This window comes from Callospermophilus lateralis, chromosome 8, assembly GCF_048772815.1.
Source record: "Callospermophilus lateralis isolate mCalLat2 chromosome 8, mCalLat2.hap1, whole genome shotgun sequence".
NCBI classification, from domain to species: Eukaryota; Metazoa; Chordata; class Mammalia; order Rodentia; family Sciuridae; genus Callospermophilus; species Callospermophilus lateralis.
In genome coordinates this window covers 114,895,481-114,916,832 of record NC_135312.1, presented here as the reverse complement: position 1 = coordinate 114,916,832, position 21,352 = coordinate 114,895,481, and the positions used below count along the sequence as shown (strand labels likewise).

Sequence of the window (21,352 nt, the reverse complement as noted above, 5' to 3'; positions counted from 1 at the left end):
CAAGTACTTAAGAATTCTAAATATCAAAAGACTGTCCAGACTACATTCATATACAATAAAGAATAAACATATTTTCTCATTCCAAATTTAGTATTCTTATGTTGACAGTAATTTAAAATGAAAACTACCTCTGTGATTCATGAAAGTTAGCCTCACAAAATACTAACATTGAAACTTTACTGAAAATCTGATCATACATTAAATCAAGATCTGATGAATAAAATTCTTCAAAACCTTTATAAAAGCCAAATAACTAAAGGTAAATTTGATGTTAAATCCAACATAAAACTAGTATTATATGCCCTGAATTAAATATTCATCTAAGAATCTGTTTCAGCAACATCAACTTAGGGTTTTTCATAATATCTTTCTCTTTAAGTAGCAAAAATAGAGTTTTTAAATAGTGTTTTTAAAGTGTGTAAAATACATACGAGGATTTTGAATCTTTACTGAAGAATCAGGATCTGGATGCTGTTTATGTATCACCTGAGTACAAATCTGTTCAATAAGAATCTACAAAAGCGAAACAGTAAAATGAATGAGACATAACTTTCCTATGTTCATCTATGAATACACAACCAGTGTAACCCCACATCATGTACAACCACAAGAATGAGATCCTAATGAGTTATACTCCATGTATTTATAATATGTCAAAGTACACTCTACTGTCATGTACATCTAAAAAGAACTAAAAAAATAAAAATAATCTATAAAAGGAATACACTGCATTTGCATAATCACAATATTAGCATTACTACTAAGGAACTCAAAGTACAATGATCATCAAAATCTAGGATATGGTATAATATTTCAATGATAAATATTTTAAAGCACAAAAAATAAATCATTTCAACATGCTATTTTTACTGATAAAGTGAAACATCAAATAGTCAATACAATGGAGGAAATAAGTAAACTGGGATAACTACTTTGTTTAGTAATTCACGAATTAATGGCTATATAAAAGTGCAGCCATATCTGCTTTATATAAATAATTTCAAAATTGTGCATTATAAACCTAAATGGTCTAATTTTATTTAGACACTGACATCTCAATTACACAGGTACTTATTATTATTTCTTATTATAAAAATAATAAGAAATTAGCAACAGTAAATTCTAACTAAATTCCTACCTCAAAAAGAACATTATATGTGGTCATTGTTATTAGATTTGTCTGAAGCATGAGTCTCTCAGCTAGCAATGAAAACAATCCATGCCCAAGCATGACTTCTGCTTTTCTCCTACAGAAAGAAATCATCAAATGCAAGTTTTATTACACACTATTTAGTATGTAAGTTGTATAAAGGAAACATAAAAATGTTTTTCAGATTACAAACTCCACCTCAGTTACTCTCCCATGTTCTTTAACCTAGTACTTTTAAAGCTACAAAACACTTAACTAGAGAAATGCTAACTACAATATAGGCATAGTTAAAGTTAAAAACAGTAAGATTGGTTATGCCACAACACTACAAAACCTTTCACCACAATCTTCAGAGTAATTATTTATTTAGCTAGTTGCTACTATCTGGCAGCACTGAGAAAGACTCTCCAGGGGATGATCATCTCAAGTATAATTACACACTATAAGAGAAAAGCAACAGGGAGGAAAAGACAGAAGAAATGTCAAGATAATTTAAAAAGATAAATACTACAAAAACACATGGACCAAAATTACCATTTCAAGCATAAACTTTCAAACTAAAAGATCACAAACTTTAATTTCATTCCTGGAATCAGCAAACCTATTCGGAAAATGTTTGGACAGTAAATATTCTAGGCTTTTGGACCATATGGTCTCTGTCACATATTAGCACTGTCCTTATATCATTAAAACAGTCATAGATAACATGCAAATAAATGACTGTACTTGTGTTCCAACAAAACCTTAAAAATTGAACTTTACAGCACTTCTTAAACCTATAAAATTTAAATTTTTATAATAAACTACTTTTGGTAAGAGAAACAATGTACAGAATAGATTGTCTGCATTCCACTAAGAAACTAAATGTGGCAGTTTCAAGTTTTCGTAAGCCCAAGTATTCAGAACACACTAAGTGACACACATTCAGGTTATGTTTCAGATTTATAGCTCAGAAACTGCAAATGATGGTGCAGGTCACCGAATGAAGTCTTCACAGTTTCTAAAATTGAATATAATTCTCATACTAATTCTCAAACTAATTTTCATAGTTGACCCAAAATATAGTAATAACTTAAATGCTTTTTATATTTTAAAAAAACTACATACTTTTGTACAACTTTATTTTTAAATATGTACTATGGATTTAAAAGTATATGTATTTGGGCTGGGGCTGTGGATCAGTGGTAGAGCACTTGCCTAACACATGTAAGGCCCTGGGTTCAATTCTCATCACCACATATAAATAAATAAAATAAAGGTCTATTGACAACTAAAATTTTTTTTTAATTTTTAAAGAATATGTATTAATGAATAAAAATTTTCAAGACCCTAGCACCAAAAAAAAGAAAAGAAACCAAAGGGAAAACAGAACAGAAGCACTATTCCCAAAAGCTTATAAAATAAATAAGCAATAAATAATAGACCATTTTAGTTTTCATGTATACTCACTTTGGGGCCAGATGTTTTAAAAAATAGCCCATTGCCTTGAGAGCTTGTACTCGTATCCCTTCACTTTTTGATGCCAGAAGTTTGTAAATAACACTAAATGAATAAAAATTAAAAACAAACTATTCTGAGTATAATTTTCAAAAGTAAAGATTTAAAGTACATATACTTATTTATATTATTATTACACACATATTTCAAGTAATATATACATGAATATAATATACTTTTCTGACATTTAAAAACTTGATAAATTCAGGCACATTATACAGTTCATTTTCCTCAAAACCAAGAAATGAGAATGAATTAGAATTCAGGAAATGTGGTAACTTTTCATGCATACACAGAGGCAAATTTAAATGCATCAAGCTGTTTTTCAGACACTTTTTTTTTCCTCTCACACAGGCTTAACAACATCCTCTAAAAATTCCTTGCTATAAAGTACAAATAAAGCATTGACTAGCGGTACACATTTAAATTTGTAAGTGATTATCACCATAGAAAGCAAGTGAACAGGCTAGTAAAGAATGATAATTAGAGGGCTGGGGCTGTAGCTCAGTGGTAGATCACTTGCCTCACAGATATGAGGCACTGGGATCGATCCTTAGCATCACAAAAAAATAAATCCATAAAAAGATATTGAGTCCATTTACAACTAAAAAAATATTTTTTAAATAGTGATAATGAGAAAAGATGTGCAAATATGATGTCTCAATTTAAATATTTTAAAACTACATAAATAAAAAGATTTAAAACGAAATGATCACTAAAGATAAATATCACATTAAATTCTCAAAAATTACATAGCAATCTAATTTTTCAAAAACTCTGAGGACATTCAAATATAAATATAAACAAATTATATAAAAAGTGAAATTGAATTGATTTACTACAGCATTCCTTTCCTCATAAACATTTAGAACAAAGACAAAAATAAGAAATTTTTCTGATTACTTTTAAAAATTATCAGTATCTTCCTAAAATTTCAATGTTTAATAAATAAGTCTTAGAAAAACAAAATTCTGAACAAAGAGGAAAGTTTTCCAACCTCTAGTGATGAATAAAAAGTATATGTAGTAATAGCCTGATACTGTTTAAATTCCATTAAATTTATATTATCTCATGAGATATCAGAAATTAGTTATTTTTTAATACAAATCTTACCACAGAAACTTATCTTACAGAATGATTAGTGTTGTCATTCATGAGGACAACACTAATAGTTCTGTAAGTTTCTCTTCTTCAGTGATTTAAACTAAGCAAAATGAAAATTATTAATTTATAAAAAATTGATATACAGTTAATACTGGTTTAAAAAACAATATACTAAGATGATTTTAACATATTAAAAACTATGCTTGCTATAAAGTAATACATAGTTTTGGTCAAAATCACAATGATTTAATCAAGATATAAACTTCAGATATTATTAATAACTTTTAAATAATGTTTGTTAGGATTAAGAACATGTGATCCTGCAATCTGTACACGTGGAAAAATGAGAATTCATACCCCATTTGAATCAAATGTATGATATGTCAAGACCAATGTATTGTCTTGAGCAACTAATAAAAAAAAAAGAACATGAGGAGATCAAAATAACTTGAACTGCATCTGCACTTAATATTTATTTACACTAATTTTTAACATAGAACATTTTTGTCCAAATCAGAATCCAATTGGTTTTATTCAAGTTGCTAAATTTAAGCAGTAGATTTTGTTAAACAGGCCTATTTTGCTTTTTAATCAAAGTTTGGTTACTACTTCATACACACACACATACACACATAAAAGTACCTCACACATTAGACACAGGGGAAAAACCCTGTAGTGCATCACTTATAAATTTATCTATTCATGAAATAATTACAAACACATGTACACTGCCCTATTTCAAAACAGAGGAAAGTATAAGATAACAAAAGTAACCCATGATAAATAATATTAAAATCTGAGAATACTTTCATGCAATAGCTTTACTCTGATGCTATGTTCAAATAAATGCATACGGATATTACATATATTTTTAATTGGAAAACATTATAGTATATATATCATGACATTTTCAATGAAGAAAATAAAATTCAAATAACAAATAAATGAAAAGGAAATTTAAATAGTAACATTATTTCATTCTCTTCATACATATTAAAAAACTTCATTAAAATAGACTCAAAAATTCAAAATTCACAATTGAAGCAGGATATATGATGAAAACGACACCAAATTTAAAAATAGTCGCTTCTAAGAAATGCCAAATGCTCCAAAATAGTGAATTAAATTCAATATCAGAGATAAAGTTAAATAATTTGACAGTAGAAAAAATTTTGTATTTAAAATCTAAATGTAGACATTTATTTGATGAAAATTAAATGGCCAATCATATTTTGGAAATGCCACTGCCTATTCCAACCCAGTTTGGCACTTTTAAATTATCTTTAACCACTAAAGACTAGTCCCATTTGTTGATTCTTGTTATTAACTCTTGTGCTATGGGTGTCCTATTAACGAATTTGGAGCCCAACCCCACAATATGTAGATCGGAGCCAACTTTTTCTTCTATCAGACACAGAGTCTCTGATTTGATATCAAGCTCCTTGATCCATTTTCAGTCAACTTTTGTGCATGGCGAGAGAAGGGGATTCAGTTTCATTTTGTTGCATATGGATTTCCAGTTTTCGCAGCACCATTTGTTGAAGATGCTATCCTTCCTCCATTGCATGCTTTTAGCCCCTTTATCAAACATAAGATAGTTGTAACTTTGTGGATTAGTCTCTGTGTCCTCTATTCTGTACCATTGGTCCACCCGCCTGTTTTGGTACCAGTAACCATGATGTTTTTGTTACTATTACTCTGTAATATAGTTTGAAATCTGGTATCGCTTGACCGCCTGATTCACACTTCCTGCTTAGAATTGCTTTTGCTATTCTGGGTCTTTTATTTTTCCATATGAATTTCATGATTGCTTTCTCTATTTCTACAAGAAATGCCATTGGGATTTTGATTGGCATTGCATTAAACCTATAGAGAACTTCTGGTAATATTGCCATTTGGATGATGTTAGTTCTGCCTATCCATGAACAGGGTATATTTTTCCATCTTCTAAGATCTTCTTCTATTTCTCTCTTTAGGGTTCTGTAGTTTTCATTGTATAAATCTTTCACCTCTTTTGTTAGGTTGATTCCCAAGTTTTTTTTTTTTTTTTTTGAGGATATTATGAATGGGATGTTTTTCCTCATTTCCATTTCAGAAGTTTTGTCGCTGATATACAGAAATGCCTTTGATTTATGCGTGTTGATTTTATATCCTGCCATTTTGCTGAATTCATTTATTAGTTCTAGTAGTTTCTTTGTAGACCCTTTTGGGTCTTCTAGGTATAGAATCATGTCGTCCGCAAATAGTGATAATTTAAGTTCTTCTTTTCCTATTTTTATGCCTTTAATTTCTTTCATCTGTCTAATTGCTCTAGCCAGTGTTTCTAGAACTATATTGACTAGAAGTGGTGATAGAGGGCATCCCTGTCTTGTTCCAGATTTTAGAGGGAATGCCTTCAATTTTTCTCCATTCAGAATGATGCTAGCCTGAGGCTTAGCATAAATAGCTTTTACAATGTACTTAAACTAAAAAGTTTTTTCTCAGCAAGAGAAACAATAAGAGAGGTAAATAGGGAGCCTACATCCTGGGAACAAATTTTTACTCCTCACACTTCAGATAGAGCCCTAATATCCAGAGTATACAAAGAACTCAAAAAATTAAACAATAAGAAAACAAATAACCCAATCAACAAATGGGCCAAGGACCTGAACAGACACTTCTCAGAGGAGGACATACAATCAATCAACAAGTACATGAAAAAATGCTCACCATCTCTAGCAGTCAGAGAAATGCAAATAAAAACCACCCTAAGATACCATCTCACTCCAGTAAGATTGGCAGCCATTATGAAGTCAAACAACAACAAGTGCTGGCAAGGATGTGGGGGAAAGGGTACACTTATACATTGCTGGTGGGGCTGCAAATTGGTGAGGCCAATTTGGAAAGCAGTATGGAGATTCCTGGGAAAGCTGGGAATGGAACCACCATTTGACCCAGCTATTCCCCTTCTTGGACTATTCCCTAAAGACCTTAAAAGAGCGTACTATAGGGATACTGCTACAACGATGTTCATAGCAGCACAATTCACGATAGCTAGACTGTGGAACCAACCTAGATGCCCTTCAATAGATGAATGGATAAAAAAAAATGTGGCATTTATACACAATGGAGTATTACTCTGCACTAAAAAATGAGGAAATCATGGATTTTGCAGGGAAATGGATGGCACTAGAGTAGATTATGCTAAGTGAAGCTAGCCAATCCCTAAAAAACAAATGCCAAATGTCATCTTTGATATAAGGAGAGCAACTAAGAACAGAATAGGGAGGAAGAGCATGAGAAGAAGATCACCATTAAACAGGGACGAGAGGGGGGAGAGAAAGAGAGAGAGAAGGGAAATTGCTTGGTAAAGGAAGGAGACCCTCATTGTTATACAAAATTACATATAAGAGGAAGTGAGGGGGAAAGGGGGAAAAGAAACAAGAGAGAGAAATGAATTACAGTAGATGAGGTAGAGAGAGAAGATGGGAGGGGAGGGGAGGGGAGGGGAGGGGGGATAGTAGAGGATAGGAAGGGCAGCAGAATACAACAGACACTAGTATGGCAGTATGTAAAAAAGTGGATGTGTAACCGATGTGAAATTGCAATATGTATAAGGGGTAAAAATGGGAGTTCATGATCTGCTTTTGAATCAAATGTATGAAATATGATATGTCAAGAGTTTTGTAATGTTTTGGACAACTAATAATAAAAAAAATTTAAAAATTTTTAAAAAATTTAAAAATTAAAAAAAATAAAAATAAAGACTAGTCCCCCCTTCAATTTTCCGATCTTCTCCATTTAAGAGTATGTTTATACCTGCATTTAACTGTGACTTAACACATAAACTTCACTAAATACACCTTTAAGTGTCTCATGTTGTTCTTTGGACAATATGGTACTTAAATTCCAGTGAAATTATATATCAACAGCCAGCTTAGATTTTCTCTCTCTCTCTCTCTCCCTCCCTCCCTCCCTCCCTCCCTCCCTCCCTCCCTCCCTCTCTCTTTCTCTAAAAAATAATCAAAAAAACCCACCATTTTAAAATGTAATAATAAATTTTTTTGGACTCAAGGAATAGTACCATATGAGATAAATCAGACTTAAAGGAATATTCATCCTTTAAAAGTTATTTTTAATCATGAGCTTGAGTTGTGGCTCAGCAATAGAGCGCATGCCTAGCAGGTGCATGGCCCTGGGTTCAGTCCTTAGCATCACATAAAAATAAATTAATAAAAAAAAAGATATTGTGTCCAACTACAATTAAAAAATAAATATTTTGTTAAAAAGTTATTTTTAATCAATATAATATTTTTAAAACCTCTTTATCTATTGTTTGAAAGTAAACTGACTACACTGAAATGAAGTTAATTCTTTACCTCTCTAAATATCAGTCCAAATCAGAAAAATTTTTATTTCTTCATAAAATAAATAGAAGATCGAGAAAAGCAGCAAAACTTGAAACATTATAAAAATAAAATAGAGGAAACAACTTTCATCAGTGCTAATGTAGAAGTCAGCACTTTTCCTTCACACAAAAAAATTTCAAAAACCAAACAAGCAAACAAAAACCTGAACAAGATTTTCAGATACAACCATTTCAGGGCATTTGGAACTGACTACGGAAAGACAACTAGCTGGGAAGTATTTATTCTGGGGAAATTCCAAGAAAATCAGGTTAAAAAAAAAAAAAAAAGCCAAGAATCAGTGGCATATTGTTGGGGTTATTGCTCTCACTACTACCTGGGTTAGCCAGGGAGAACTGTAGCTTTACCAACTTTGGACCAGCAACAAAAAGCAGTAGTGTTGTTTTCTGAGAGGGCAAGCCTGACTTAAAGAATGAAAACCACAGTTACCAGCTGAAAGTGGCAGATCTGGTTATGAGTCAATGGGGAAAAAACAGCAGCTTTGCTAGACCAAGGCTGCAGTCACAATTCAGGGTGAGCAGCAGACCTGTCAGAAATTTAACAGGGAGATGCTGAACATGAAAAAGCCACCGAAGGACAAGGACGTGCTCCCACAGTTCTTGCAGATTGGAAGAGAAGGCAAGGGAGAAGGGAGAAGTAGCTATGAGTTGAAATGCAATCCCCAAACACAGGTGGATCAAGAGAGGATATGGACATTATGGGCTGAAAGAAATCGATCATAACCTCTACATGAATCATTAACTAACCTGTAAGAAATACTGAAGCATAATAAACCCTTGGCATGCTGTGTTAAACAAAAAAAGAAAAAAAATATGGAGCACAGAGAAATCAAGCTGCGGACCATGGAGAAGACAGAAGGCAAGTTATTTAAAAAAAAAAAAAAAAAACCTAACTACTATGGAAAAAAAAGAGTCCAAAGTTGCTCTGATACTTACCCAGAATGCCTAGTTTTCAAACAAAAGTATTACATATGCAAAGAAACAAAAAAAAAAGTATAACCCATAATCAGGAAAAGAAAAATAATCAAACTTTCTCTTAAGTTCTGAATATGAGATTTTTCAAAGATGTATAATAAATATGTTCAACAAATTTTAAAATGCTATGCCCCCCCCAAAAAAAAGACTGACAATGACTTAAAAACTGGAGTATCTTTATGAAGAGAAACTATTAATAAAAGCCACATGGAAATCCTAGAAATAAAAAATTCAACAAGAGCAAACAAGGAATTTACTTCAGAGTTCCTCACCTGCAGATTCAGGAGACAAAATAAAGATTCTGTGAACCTGAAGAAAAACCAAAACAAATTATCCAATATGAAGAACAAAGAGAAAAAAATGTGTGGACGAAAACTTAACCAATCTTTAGAGACCTATAAGACAATGTAGTGTGCCAATTTCAGTGTAATGAGAGTACAAAAACAAAACGAAACAGGAAAGAGGCAGAAAATATGCAGAAATTATGGAAAAAACTCCCACAATTTGATAAAGAAAAGCATCTACTTAAGAGATAAATTAACTCCACAAAGGAATAATAACAAAATGAATCATATTTAAACAAACCATAGCTGAGCTGCTAAAAAGCAAAGAAAAAAAAACTCTGAGAGAAAAAAAAAAAAAAAAAAGATGGCTCAAGACATACAGGAAGAGCAACAACACAATTCATAGCTGTCATCTCTTCAGAAAACAACAAAGCCCAAAAGTCAGTGGAATGGCAGTCAAGTGCTAATAGGAAGAAAACCATAAATTAAGACTTCCTATCCAACGTAAGTATCCTCCAAAAATGAAGGCAAATAAAAGTATTCCCAAATGAATAGAGTATAAAAGTTCATTGCTACAGATATGCCTTAAGAGAAATAATTATAAATAAAGCCCACCAGGATAAAAGGAGAGAATATAAGATTGTGAAACCACTAATAAAAAATAATTTTAAAAATCAACAGGGGATTTTTGTTCAACCACATAGAATAAGACAAACAAAGCCTTTCTGTCTTGAATATTACAACTAAAACTACAGGGGAGAATAAAAAAACAATCACCAAAGCACTACAAAGACTAAAAAAGAGCAGGTGCATTGTATAGGGGAGTTACGAGTCAGAGAATCCCACATATGGAGGTAAGAGTCTAAGTCTTTTTCTTTTCTCTTCTGAATCTAACCAAAAAGCAGGCTCTGGATTCACACTTGGATATTAGAAACTCAGGTGGCCAAAGTTCTGAGAAACACTGTTTCTAGTTAGAAGAAATTAGAAAATATATCCTAGAAGGGAGCAGGGGATAGATGAGAACAGAGGAGAAGGATCTCTAAATCTATAAAAGAACCTCTAAATCTATAAAAGATCCTCTAAACCTATAAAAGAAACTCACCCAAGAAATACACACATACAGAACACACCCAAATCAGAAAAGCAGTCTTTCTAAATTCAAATAAGATTTGAAATACCCCCCAATTCTCTGCCTGCTTCCTGTGTGGAAAATGGACAACAAAGACCCAAAGCAAAGCAAGACAGGTCTTGAAAATGAAAGGACACTGGAACCACAACATACAATGAAGAGGTAGAACTTGCAATATTATTCAGAACAGAAAAAAAAAATAAAGCTATCTTGATTTGCAGACCAAAGATCTACGTAGAAAATCATAAGGAATCAGCAAAAAATCCATTCAACTAATAACTTATAGGAAACAAGATCAAACAAGCCAGGAACAATGAGAAGATTATAAATTCAAGGCCAGCCTGGGAAAATGGAGACACACTCTCTCAGAAAAAAAAAAAAAAAAATGAAAATTGTATTATGTTAGTCAGCTTTACCTCACTGTGACCAAAATTCCTGACCAGATCAACCTAAAGAAGAAAAAGGTTATTTGGAACTGTCTCTCCTTCTAGAGGTGACCCATATTTTGCCTCGAATGCATATCCCTTGCGTTATCCCAAAGGCATCTCTGTTGAGAATGTCCCATTCTCCCTTGAATATGATGTACTTTCTTAAACAAATCTCTGGAGGAAAAAGTTCTGGGTCTAAATTGAAGAAAAGGCTGTGAGAGCTACTCCATTCATGGCAGCCAGGGAGCAGAGGAGACACCAAGGCTGAGGGAAGATGCACCCTTCCAGGATATGCCCCCAGACCCTCCTCCTCCCATCACACACTGCCTGCCTACAGTTATGACCCAGTTAATCCATTTAAATTATTAATCCATCAAATGGATTAATCCACTAATGAAGAGACAGCTCTCATAATATAATCATTTACCTCCTGCTCACACAGGACCTTTTGGGGAACACCTCATGTCCAAGCCATAGTGTGTATTTATAAGTGGTAGCAATGAATAAACAAAAATTTATGTTAAGAATATCATTCACAATTGCATCAGGAAATCTTAAATACTCAAAGATAAATCTGACAAAGAAATCTAAATACTAAATATGAAATCTAAACTAATTTTTAAAACTATTCACTGAAAACTACTAAACTGCTCAAAACAAAGACTTAAATGGAGAGAGATGTAAAGTTCATAATTCAGAATCAATATTGGATCAATATTAAGTTATTATTTGTTCCCTCTGATTTATAGATTCAAGGTAATCACAAACTTCCAGCAAGCTTTTATAGAAACTGACAAGCCAATTCTAAAACACATCTGAAAATGCAACTGGTAAAAGAAGAACAAAGTATGAAAACTCACATTGTCTAACCTTATGCCTACAGTAATTACAACAGTTTAGGTTTAGCATCAAGAAAAACAAATAATTAATGTAAAAATAACTGAAATTTTCAACTAAGAAGGTAATCTGGGGAAGAAAAGATAATCACTTCAACAAATGGTTCCAGAAGAATTGAATATTCATATGTAAAAAGAAAACAACCTTGATCCATGTCTCTCATCAAATACAAAAATTAACATTAAATTATGCATAAACTAAAATGTTAAATCTGAAACTATAAAACTTTTAGAAGAAAGTATTTCCAAACTTGACATGGGCAAAAAGTTTTTACATATGGCACAAATACAATAATCCATAAAAGAATTTGGACTTTATTATAATTAAGACTAACCACTCTTTGAAAGACTCTGGTAAGAGCACAAAGATATACCACAGACTGGAGAAAATATTTACAAAGTACATACCAGATAAAGTACTTATACCCAGACTATATGAAAATTCTTAAACACAAAAGTAGAAAATAAAAAACACAATTTTAAAAATGAGGGAAAGATTTGGGCATTTCACTCAAAAAACCTATACAAATGGCAAACAAGCAAATGATAAGATGCTGGACATTATTAGTTACTAAGGAAATGCAAATTAGAACTAGACTAGATACTATCACAAACTTATTAGAATGTTTAAAATTAAAGACTGATCATCCAAGTGTTGCTGAGAACATGAAGGGAGCAAATTCTCACATGCTACTTGGAGGAATATAACTATAAATTTGGAAATCAGCTTAATGATTACCTAAAAATTAAAAATATACCTATCATTATATGCTGATATAATGATACATATCCAAGATATACAAAAGGATATATCCACACAAATACTTTACATGAATGTTCAAAGGAGGCTTGTTTTCAAGAACCAGAAGCTAAAAATAAATGTCCACATAAAAGAATGGCTAAATAATTTGTGGGACATAACAAGTAATGGAATACTATTCAGTAACAAAAAAGAATAAACTATTGATATATTCAACAATATTGATAGATCCCAAAACAATTTATGGTGAGTGAAAGAGAAAGACAAATATTGCATATTACATGATTCCATTTATACAAAAATCTACAAATCCAATGTAAACTACAGTGACAATAAGCAGCTCACTATCTGACTTGGGATCATTATAAGGAAAGAATTACAAAAGGGCACCAGGAAACTTTTGGCAGTGGCAGATTTGCCATTACCTTATTGTGGTGGTTTCATAGTTTATACATTATGTTAAAATTTAACAAATTATATATTTCAAACATGCAGTTGTTTGCATGTCAATTATGCTGTACTAATACTATAAAAATCAAAATGATACTGCCAAACTAAGTGAAGCATACATTGAATCAAATAATTTTGTTACAGTAACAAATGGTGTCAAGTAAATGTTACAAAAAAAAAAAAACAACATTTTTAAGGTCTATAAAACACAAAACTAACCCAAACCCCACAGTTACAAAAATGCATTTTGCTAGAGCTTAACCTAGTCTTGAAATAACATATAATGAGAGGAGGGGTGTGGGGAATCTATCAGCATTTACTAACACAGGGGTTAGGAAACATCCCTGTGACTAATCAGATAGTAAATATATTGTGTGAGCCTTATCATCTCTGTCACACTCTCAGCTGTCACTGTAGCAAGAAAGCAGCAATAGTCAATATTTAAAAGAATCGGAGTGGCTGCACCCCAACATATCTATTAAAATAGACCTTTATGGAAAAGTTACCAAAAGAAGGCAACATAAGAAATACAAAAAAAACATGATCAAAAGCAACAGTGGAAAGACAGTCATTAACAGGAAGAAGGCTGGGCTTGGTGGCGCAGGCCTGTAATCCCAGCAACTCAGGAGGCTGAGGCAGGAGGATCAAAAGTTCAGAGCCAGCCTCAGCAACTTAGTGAGGCTCCAAGCAACTTAGCAAGACTCTGTCTCAAAATAAAAAATAGAAAGGGCTGGGGGTGTGGCTCAGTGGTTAAGACCCCTGGGTTCAATCCCTGGTACAAAAAAGAATTAATAAATAAAAATAAAAAACAGGAAGAATGGGCTCTGGTGTACACCTTTAAAAAAAGAAGATGGAAGTTGAAATAATTCCCTTCTGATAGCTTTGATGAAGTAGATAAAGCTACTGTTGCTGAGAACAATAATGAAAAACTGTAAAAATCTGGAATCTTATCTAAAGGGACAAATAAAAGGAAGGTTTAACAATGGTAAAAGTGCAACTGAGTTTTAAAAACAACTTTAATATATGGGCTACAAGATTTCTTCTACCAGCTGAGATGGTCCCTACACAGACTGATTACGATTCTCAAGAGATGATGTAACAGGACAATGGTGGAAGGGAGTTTTCACTAGAAATTAGTTCCAGCAGTCAACCAGGATAGGAAGGAAGTAAACAAGGATAGAAGAATGACAGACTAGTATAATAATAGTGAGATCAAGGGACAAAAGGTCTCTAGGAGCCTGAAGAGCATTGGAAAGAATGGTATCAGAAAAATGGAAGGAAACAGATGGGTGGGATCAATAAGCAAGACACTTGAGCATAACATTTTTGATGTGGAAATATTGCAATGCTGAAAAGGTACAGATTTTTAAAACAGGAATAGATAAACAGAATGGCAGAAAGTGTCACCAAAGTTAAGGCACTAAGAACTAAAAGGTGGGGCCGGGTTGTGGCTCAGTGGCAAAGCCTTTGCCTAGCATGCATGAGGCACTGGGTCGAGCCCCAGCACACATAAAAATAAAAACAAATAAAATAAAGGTATTGTGTCCATCTAAAACTAAAAATATATATACATATTGACAAAAAAACTGAAAGGTGAGGATACAAGGAATTATCCACAATGAAGATGTTCAGTCCTAGGGAAACTAAGTCTGATATGAGGCTGTGAACCAAGAGTTCACACACTAAGACTAAAATTATATAGTACAAATTTTCATTGTCAAGAATGTCAATAACATAATTAAATGTCTATGTTCCTGCCTTAAAATTATTTTAAAGTAAAAATTAATAAGATCCTATAATAATTAACAAAATACTGGACACTACCACACAAATACTAACAATATAAGCTATAAAATTATAGACACCAAAATTTTTAAAACTACATCTTCAAATAAACCTTTTAATTATTCTGAAATTAAGTTAACAAATATGAAATACCAAAGAAACAAGTTAATAAGTATAAGACCGGTCTATTTTGTGTTAGTATGATTACTAAGAATAAAAAATTCTGATCTTTATTTAGAAGATTTCAAACTCATTAAAAATCAAGCTGCTTATTAAAAATATCCATTCTTTGCAATGCTAGATAAATACAAATACTTACCCTATTTAAATACAGAATAAGACTCCAAAGCCTACTGAAAGCCAACAGTCACAGGGACCACAAACCTAAGATCGAACATCTACAAATGCTTGGTAGCCATGTGCTTTCTTCCTTCACATAAGTCTAGTAAATACATTCTTTGATTTGGGGGTGGGGGAACCTTGCCAATATCTACTTATAAACTCACAATACAGGTCAGAGAAAAAACAGAGTGATACGGTATGAGATTAAAATCATCTGACTAATTAAGAACAAGCAGTCAAGTATAGGTTTTTCTTAATTTAAGAGCAACCTGGAGGACATTTAACATCATTTTGCTTTGAAATCTGAGATGGCTGAACAATATACATACATACATACATATATATATAATTCTTTCATAGGTTCTTATCTATAATTCTGTTTTAAATTATTTGGCTCTTTAGTATCTTTCTGTTTGTGACTAGGGCTGGTTTATCAGTTAATTTGATCTATTTCAAAAAAATTATTAGACAATTGTGAGGAGAAACAGTAATTTCTGATTGTGGCAAAACTATAAATAAATGACACACTGTAAATAAATGCCTTTACTCTTATACTAATTTTATGGGTCAATTGGGCTAGTCCATGATACCCAGATATTTGGTTGAAAATTAATGCTAGATGTTTTTGTAAAGGTATTTTTGGGGGTGGGGGTGAGATTAACATTTAAATCATTTGTGAGTAAAGCATTCTCCATAACAAGTGGTGGGCCTTTTCTAATGATTTGAAGGTCTTGAAAATAGGATAGGAAAAAAGTGACTTCCTTTAGAGGAAAAAGAAATTCTGTCCGTCTGCTTTTGGACCTAAATTGCAACATCAACTCTTCTTTGGCTCTACAGCCTACCTCTAAAGATTTTGGACTTCTCAGCCTCCATAGTCTTGTAGCCTAGTTCATTGAAATTTCTCTGTCTGAAACTCCCTTACACACACACACACACACACACACACACACACACACACTACTGGGTCTGTTTCTCTGGAAAACTCTAAAAAATACATTTCTTAAGTATAATAGTAATTTCTGTCTTATAATAGCAAATAAAGGATATGTGATAAGATTAATGTGGGAAATTTATTATAATGAGACGATTAGTGACTCTAGCTGATCATTTAACAAAGTAGCTATTAAACTTTGTGTCACAAAAATCTTTTAAACTCCCCAATATGTAAATGGAAGGTATGTTGCTTTTGTCTGTGGTGGTTATTTTGAATTAAATGTTTTACATGTCTGTGTTCCCAAAAATTCATATGGTAAGGCTGCACGAACCCTCAGTGTGGCTGAATTGAAAATGGGGCCCCTAAAGCATTAATTAAGGTTAAATGAAGCCATTAAAATGGGACCCTGATCCAATAATGTTGGCATATTTATAAGAGATACCAGAGAGTTCATTCTCTCTCACTCTCTGCCATGCAAAGTCATAGAAAGAGAATGTCCAGCCCAAGAGAAAAGCCCTCACCAGACACCAACCCTGCTATTACCTTTAGGTTGAACTTCCAGTATCTACCAATGTACAAATATAAAAAATAAGAAGTTTTTTATTGTATAAGCAGCCCAATCTATTGTATTCAGTTATGGCAGCCCAAAAAACCAATATGATTTGGAATTAGGAGTCAGAAGAGGGGTATGTATGTGTTTTGTGTGTGTGTATTTTATTTGTTTGTTCTACAATTCTGGGGATGAAACCCAGGAAGCTCTACCATTGAGCTACAGCCTAGTGCTTTGTGCTTTTCATTTTGAAACTGGATATCACTAAGTTGCTGAGGTTGACCTCAAGCTTGCGAATCCCCTGCCTCAGCTTCCTGAGTTGATGGAATTGCAGCCTTGCTTCACCACACCCAACAGAAGCAATATTTTAAAGGGAGGGGAGAGCTTCTCTTGAATAGCAATTGTATACTCCTGCTCTAGGACCCAAAGATAACCCTGCTGACATCAACCTTACAATAGTACTCAACGTAGAAAATAGTGAAATGATGTATCTGTCTTTACTACTCAAATAGTAATAAAGAATGTTGGGCATAGTGGCAAATACCTGTAATCCCAGAGACACAGGAGGCTGAGATAGAACGATGAAAAGTTTGAGATGAGCCTCATCAAAATAAAAAATACAAGAGTACTGTGTTGAATCCCCAGTATCAAAAAAATGTCACTCAATATAGAGCCTCCAAGGTTCATTTAAAAAGCAAAATAATGAAATAAATGTGTCTTATATCTTAACTCTCACAATAATGTAAAGTCAAATACTACTTTTACTACTTTTCATATTTAAGAATCTTTCCAGTATTTCCAAAGTAGCCCTTATTTTAATTAAGACTATTGCTGTAGTAACACTTACCGTAACCCATTCCTTTGATCAAAAGCAGGAATCATAGAGTTAGGATGCTCTGACATTAATGCAACAAGCAGCTGTAGGACATCCATTAGATTGTCATCCTATTTAGAAATTTAAAAGTAAAAAAAATGAGGAAAAAGCAATATATATGAATACTTCTAAAACAGAAGAAATTTAAACTTTATAAAAATAGACATATCTATAATACTTGTTTTGCACAAATTGTTCTCTTTTTTAAATATTTATTTTATGGTTGGACACAATACCTTTATTTCACTCATTTTATTTTTTACATGGTACTGAGGACCAAACCCAGGGTCCCACCAAGATGAGCGCTCTACCGCTAAGCCACAACCCCAGCTCCCAAATTGTTCTTAAAGTACTTTCATCTGTATAAATCAAAATACACATCATCAAATAGTCATGTAATTTCTTACTCTGAGAAATAAAATATCTCTTATAATGAGTCAAGATTTCCCAAAGGCACATTCTCTAGAAATAGTAGATCTAACTTAGTGGATTTCTCCTACCCGCAAGGAAGGCTCACATGTCACTAAAACTGGGAGAAAAGAGGAAACTAAGTCGTATTTTTTATTATAGAAATACATATCAGAGTCATTAACATACTAATAAATGTGAATCTGGTGATAGTGTTAGGGGAAAAAGGTTATAAATTATTTCCTAAACTTATTTAACCTAGAATACTTTGTTCACCATGTATCTTAAGAAAATAGCTCTAAAAGAATATTTTTTGGAAAATGTTGACTGGATAGCTCTTTTTTTGTTTTAATAATTTTTAGTTATAGATGGACACAATACCTTTATTTTATATATTTATTTGTATGTGGTAATGAGGATCAAACTCAGTGCTTCACACATGCCAATCAAGTGCTCTACCACTGAATCACAACCCCAATCCTGGGTTGTTCTTATATATTATCTGTTGTCAGTATTAAAGATTAAGATGGCCCTAAATGTTCATTACTGAGTCAACATACTACTACACAAATTAAAATTTGGTAATATTTATAGAATATCAGCACAGGAGCACATGTGAGTTCTGAACTCCAAAAAAATCTTCATGAAAATCCTTCACAGCCTTTGTTGGATATTCCATTAAGTATACATAGGGAATACTGACCCAAAGGAAAAAAGGAGGCAGGGGAGCCGCTATCACAGGTTCATTCATTTGGTTGTCTTGACTTTAATTTTTCCTTTAGTGCTTTTGAATTTTTGCTATAAAAGCTACTATTTTTGGTAAGTTAAGTAGATAATCTAGAGCTGGGGCACTGAGCCTCAGGAAAAATATTATTTAGAAGACCTGAAAGATCCCAAAATTAAGACACAGAGAAAATAAAGGACCATTGTGATTTCCAATTATCTCTTATGAATTCCTCTATGTGTTCCATTTAATGATAAAAGAAAAAATCACATATAATAACAGGAATTTCAATAGAAAACTTGTCAACTATTATTTCTGGTCAGGAAAATCTAAAAACATAATACAACATGGTACTCAAGGGAAAAAAATATAATCATTAATGATTTTGAACCAAATATGATCCAATTAAGAAATTTAAGCCATTTTTTTTAATGGGGGCAATTAACCACTGAGCCACATCTCCAATCCTTTTTTGCATTTTATTTAGAGACAGGGTCTCACTGAGTTGCTTAAGGCCTTGCTAAGTTGCTGAGGCTGGCTTTGAACTTGAAATCCTCCTGCCTCAGGCTCCCAAGCTGCTAGGATTACAGGCATGTGACACTGCACCTGGTTTAAGCCATTATTAACAAACATAGGTCAGACCATTACCTTTCAATTATTAATAATTTTAAAAGTATATTTATTAATTCACAAGGTAAGAATTTTAAATTATCATTTAAAATAAAAACATAATAATTCCATCCATTTCTAAACTTTTAGTTTTTCATACCTTGATTTAACACAAAGAAATCTAAGTGTAACACTTTTTTTATATATATATGTACATTTTTTTTTAGTTGAAGCTGGACACAATACCTTTATTTTATTTATTTATATGTGGTACTGAGGATTAAACCCAGGGCCTCACACACCCTAGGCGAGTGCTCCACCACTGAGCCACAACCCCAGCCATAACACTTTTTAAAGCCTTTCATGATTATTCTCAGAGCCATCCTGTGGTAAGAAATGATTTAAATAAAAGTTGCTAGAATTTAATTCCTAAATAGACACCCTTACTTCCCATTACAATTATATGACCAATGAAGACTTACTGTTTTTACCCTTTAAAAAGATCATAATGAAGCTTCAGAAAATAAGATTCCAAAATATAAAATTAAAATATTACCTCATGCATTGTCAGTAGGTAATTAAGGATGGCCTGCAGTTCATCTTCTTTCACTCCAGAATCCTTCAGAAAAATAATATAAGTATCTGATGCTTACATATAAAAACTACTTTTAAAAGGGAAACTACACACATAGATATTTGTCAAGTTTGTCAACTGTTTTAAAGGCAAAAGGTACTGTAATATAGAATCTATATTCAAAATAAAAATTTCAGAAAGCATAATTCAATCTTCAAGACTGTGTAGAAATCAAATGAAATCTGACATCAATATATGTTTTCAACACCATATATGAAAGCCTCTTTGGTAAAGCTACAGAATCCTATAAAATAGCCAAAACTAATAAAGTTATGATGTTACAGTAATTATCCACACCTACCACTCCTCTAAATAAAGACAAATTTTCTACTTAAAATTAAATTTGGAGTAAAGAGTATAACTAAGATAAATGGTCAAGTACCTAAAATATGAAGAGTAATTTTGCTTGAGAACACTGAACTTTTAAATATGAGCTCAGTATGAAAATTTTCAACATTCTTTATCAATATTTTAATTGTAAAACAAAGCTGCAATCTCAAATACACATACACACACACTCACAGGTTCACTTGTCAAAATTTTATCTAGCAGCTAATAAAAAATATTGAATATGTATGTATAAGAATATAGAACATATTCCTTAGAAAATTTGCAATGGAACCACCATTTGACCCTATACCTAAAGGACTTAAAATCAGCATACTATAGTGACACACCCACATCAATGTATACAACTACTCAATTCATATTAGCTAAACTGTGGAACCAACCTAGATGCTCTTCAACAGATGAATGAATAAAGAAACTGTGTTATATATACAAAATGGAATGTTACTCAGCATTAAAAGAGAATAAAATTATGGCATTTGCAGATAAATGGATGAAGTTGGAGAATATCATGCTAAACAAAATAAGCCAAAAAAGACAAAGACCAAATGTTCTCTCTGATAAGTAGACATTAATCCATGATTGGAGGTGGGGGGAGGGGGTTGGGGGCCATCGTGGGAAGAATGGAGGAACTTTGGACAAAGGGGATAGAGAAGGGGAGGTGGAATGGAGCAGGAAAGATGGCAAAATGAGATGGGCATCACTACCCTCGGTGCAGGTATGACTGCACATATGGTACGACTCTACATTGTGTACAACCAGAGAAAAGAATAATTGTGCTCCATATTTGTACAATTAATCGAAATGCATTCTGCTGTCATGTATAACTAATTAGAACAAATAAATTAAAAAATATAGAATATATGTATATTAGAATACAGAACATATTCTAATATAGTATACATAAATATTTATTATAATTTATATTCTAACATAATACATGTTTTAACATAATATTTAATATGAATATATTAGAATATAGTATATAATATAAAAAAGAAATAAAATTATGTAAGAAAATTCTACATAAAATATAAGTAACAAAAAAATTACATGTTGCTACCCT

General features: G+C 32.4%; 1 protein-coding gene across 6 annotated transcripts in view; it reads right to left on the bottom strand.

The window, feature by feature from the left end:
- Positions 1 to 21,352, bottom strand: part of Lrba (LPS responsive beige-like anchor protein) — a 719,595-nt gene that overhangs the window by 568,097 nt on the left and 130,146 nt on the right. For all 6 annotated transcript variants that reach the window (XM_076865289.2, XM_076865291.2, XM_076865292.2 and 3 more), the window contains exons 16-20: positions 19,861 to 19,923; positions 17,537 to 17,634; positions 2,600 to 2,692; positions 1,139 to 1,247; positions 432 to 513 (exon numbers count right to left, since the gene is read on the bottom strand). In XM_076865289.2, the coding sequence (XP_076721404.2) occupies positions 432 to 513; positions 1,139 to 1,247; positions 2,600 to 2,692; positions 17,537 to 17,634; positions 19,861 to 19,923 (445 nt within the window). The remainder of the gene's footprint in view (positions 1 to 431; positions 514 to 1,138; positions 1,248 to 2,599; positions 2,693 to 17,536; positions 17,635 to 19,860; positions 19,924 to 21,352) is intronic.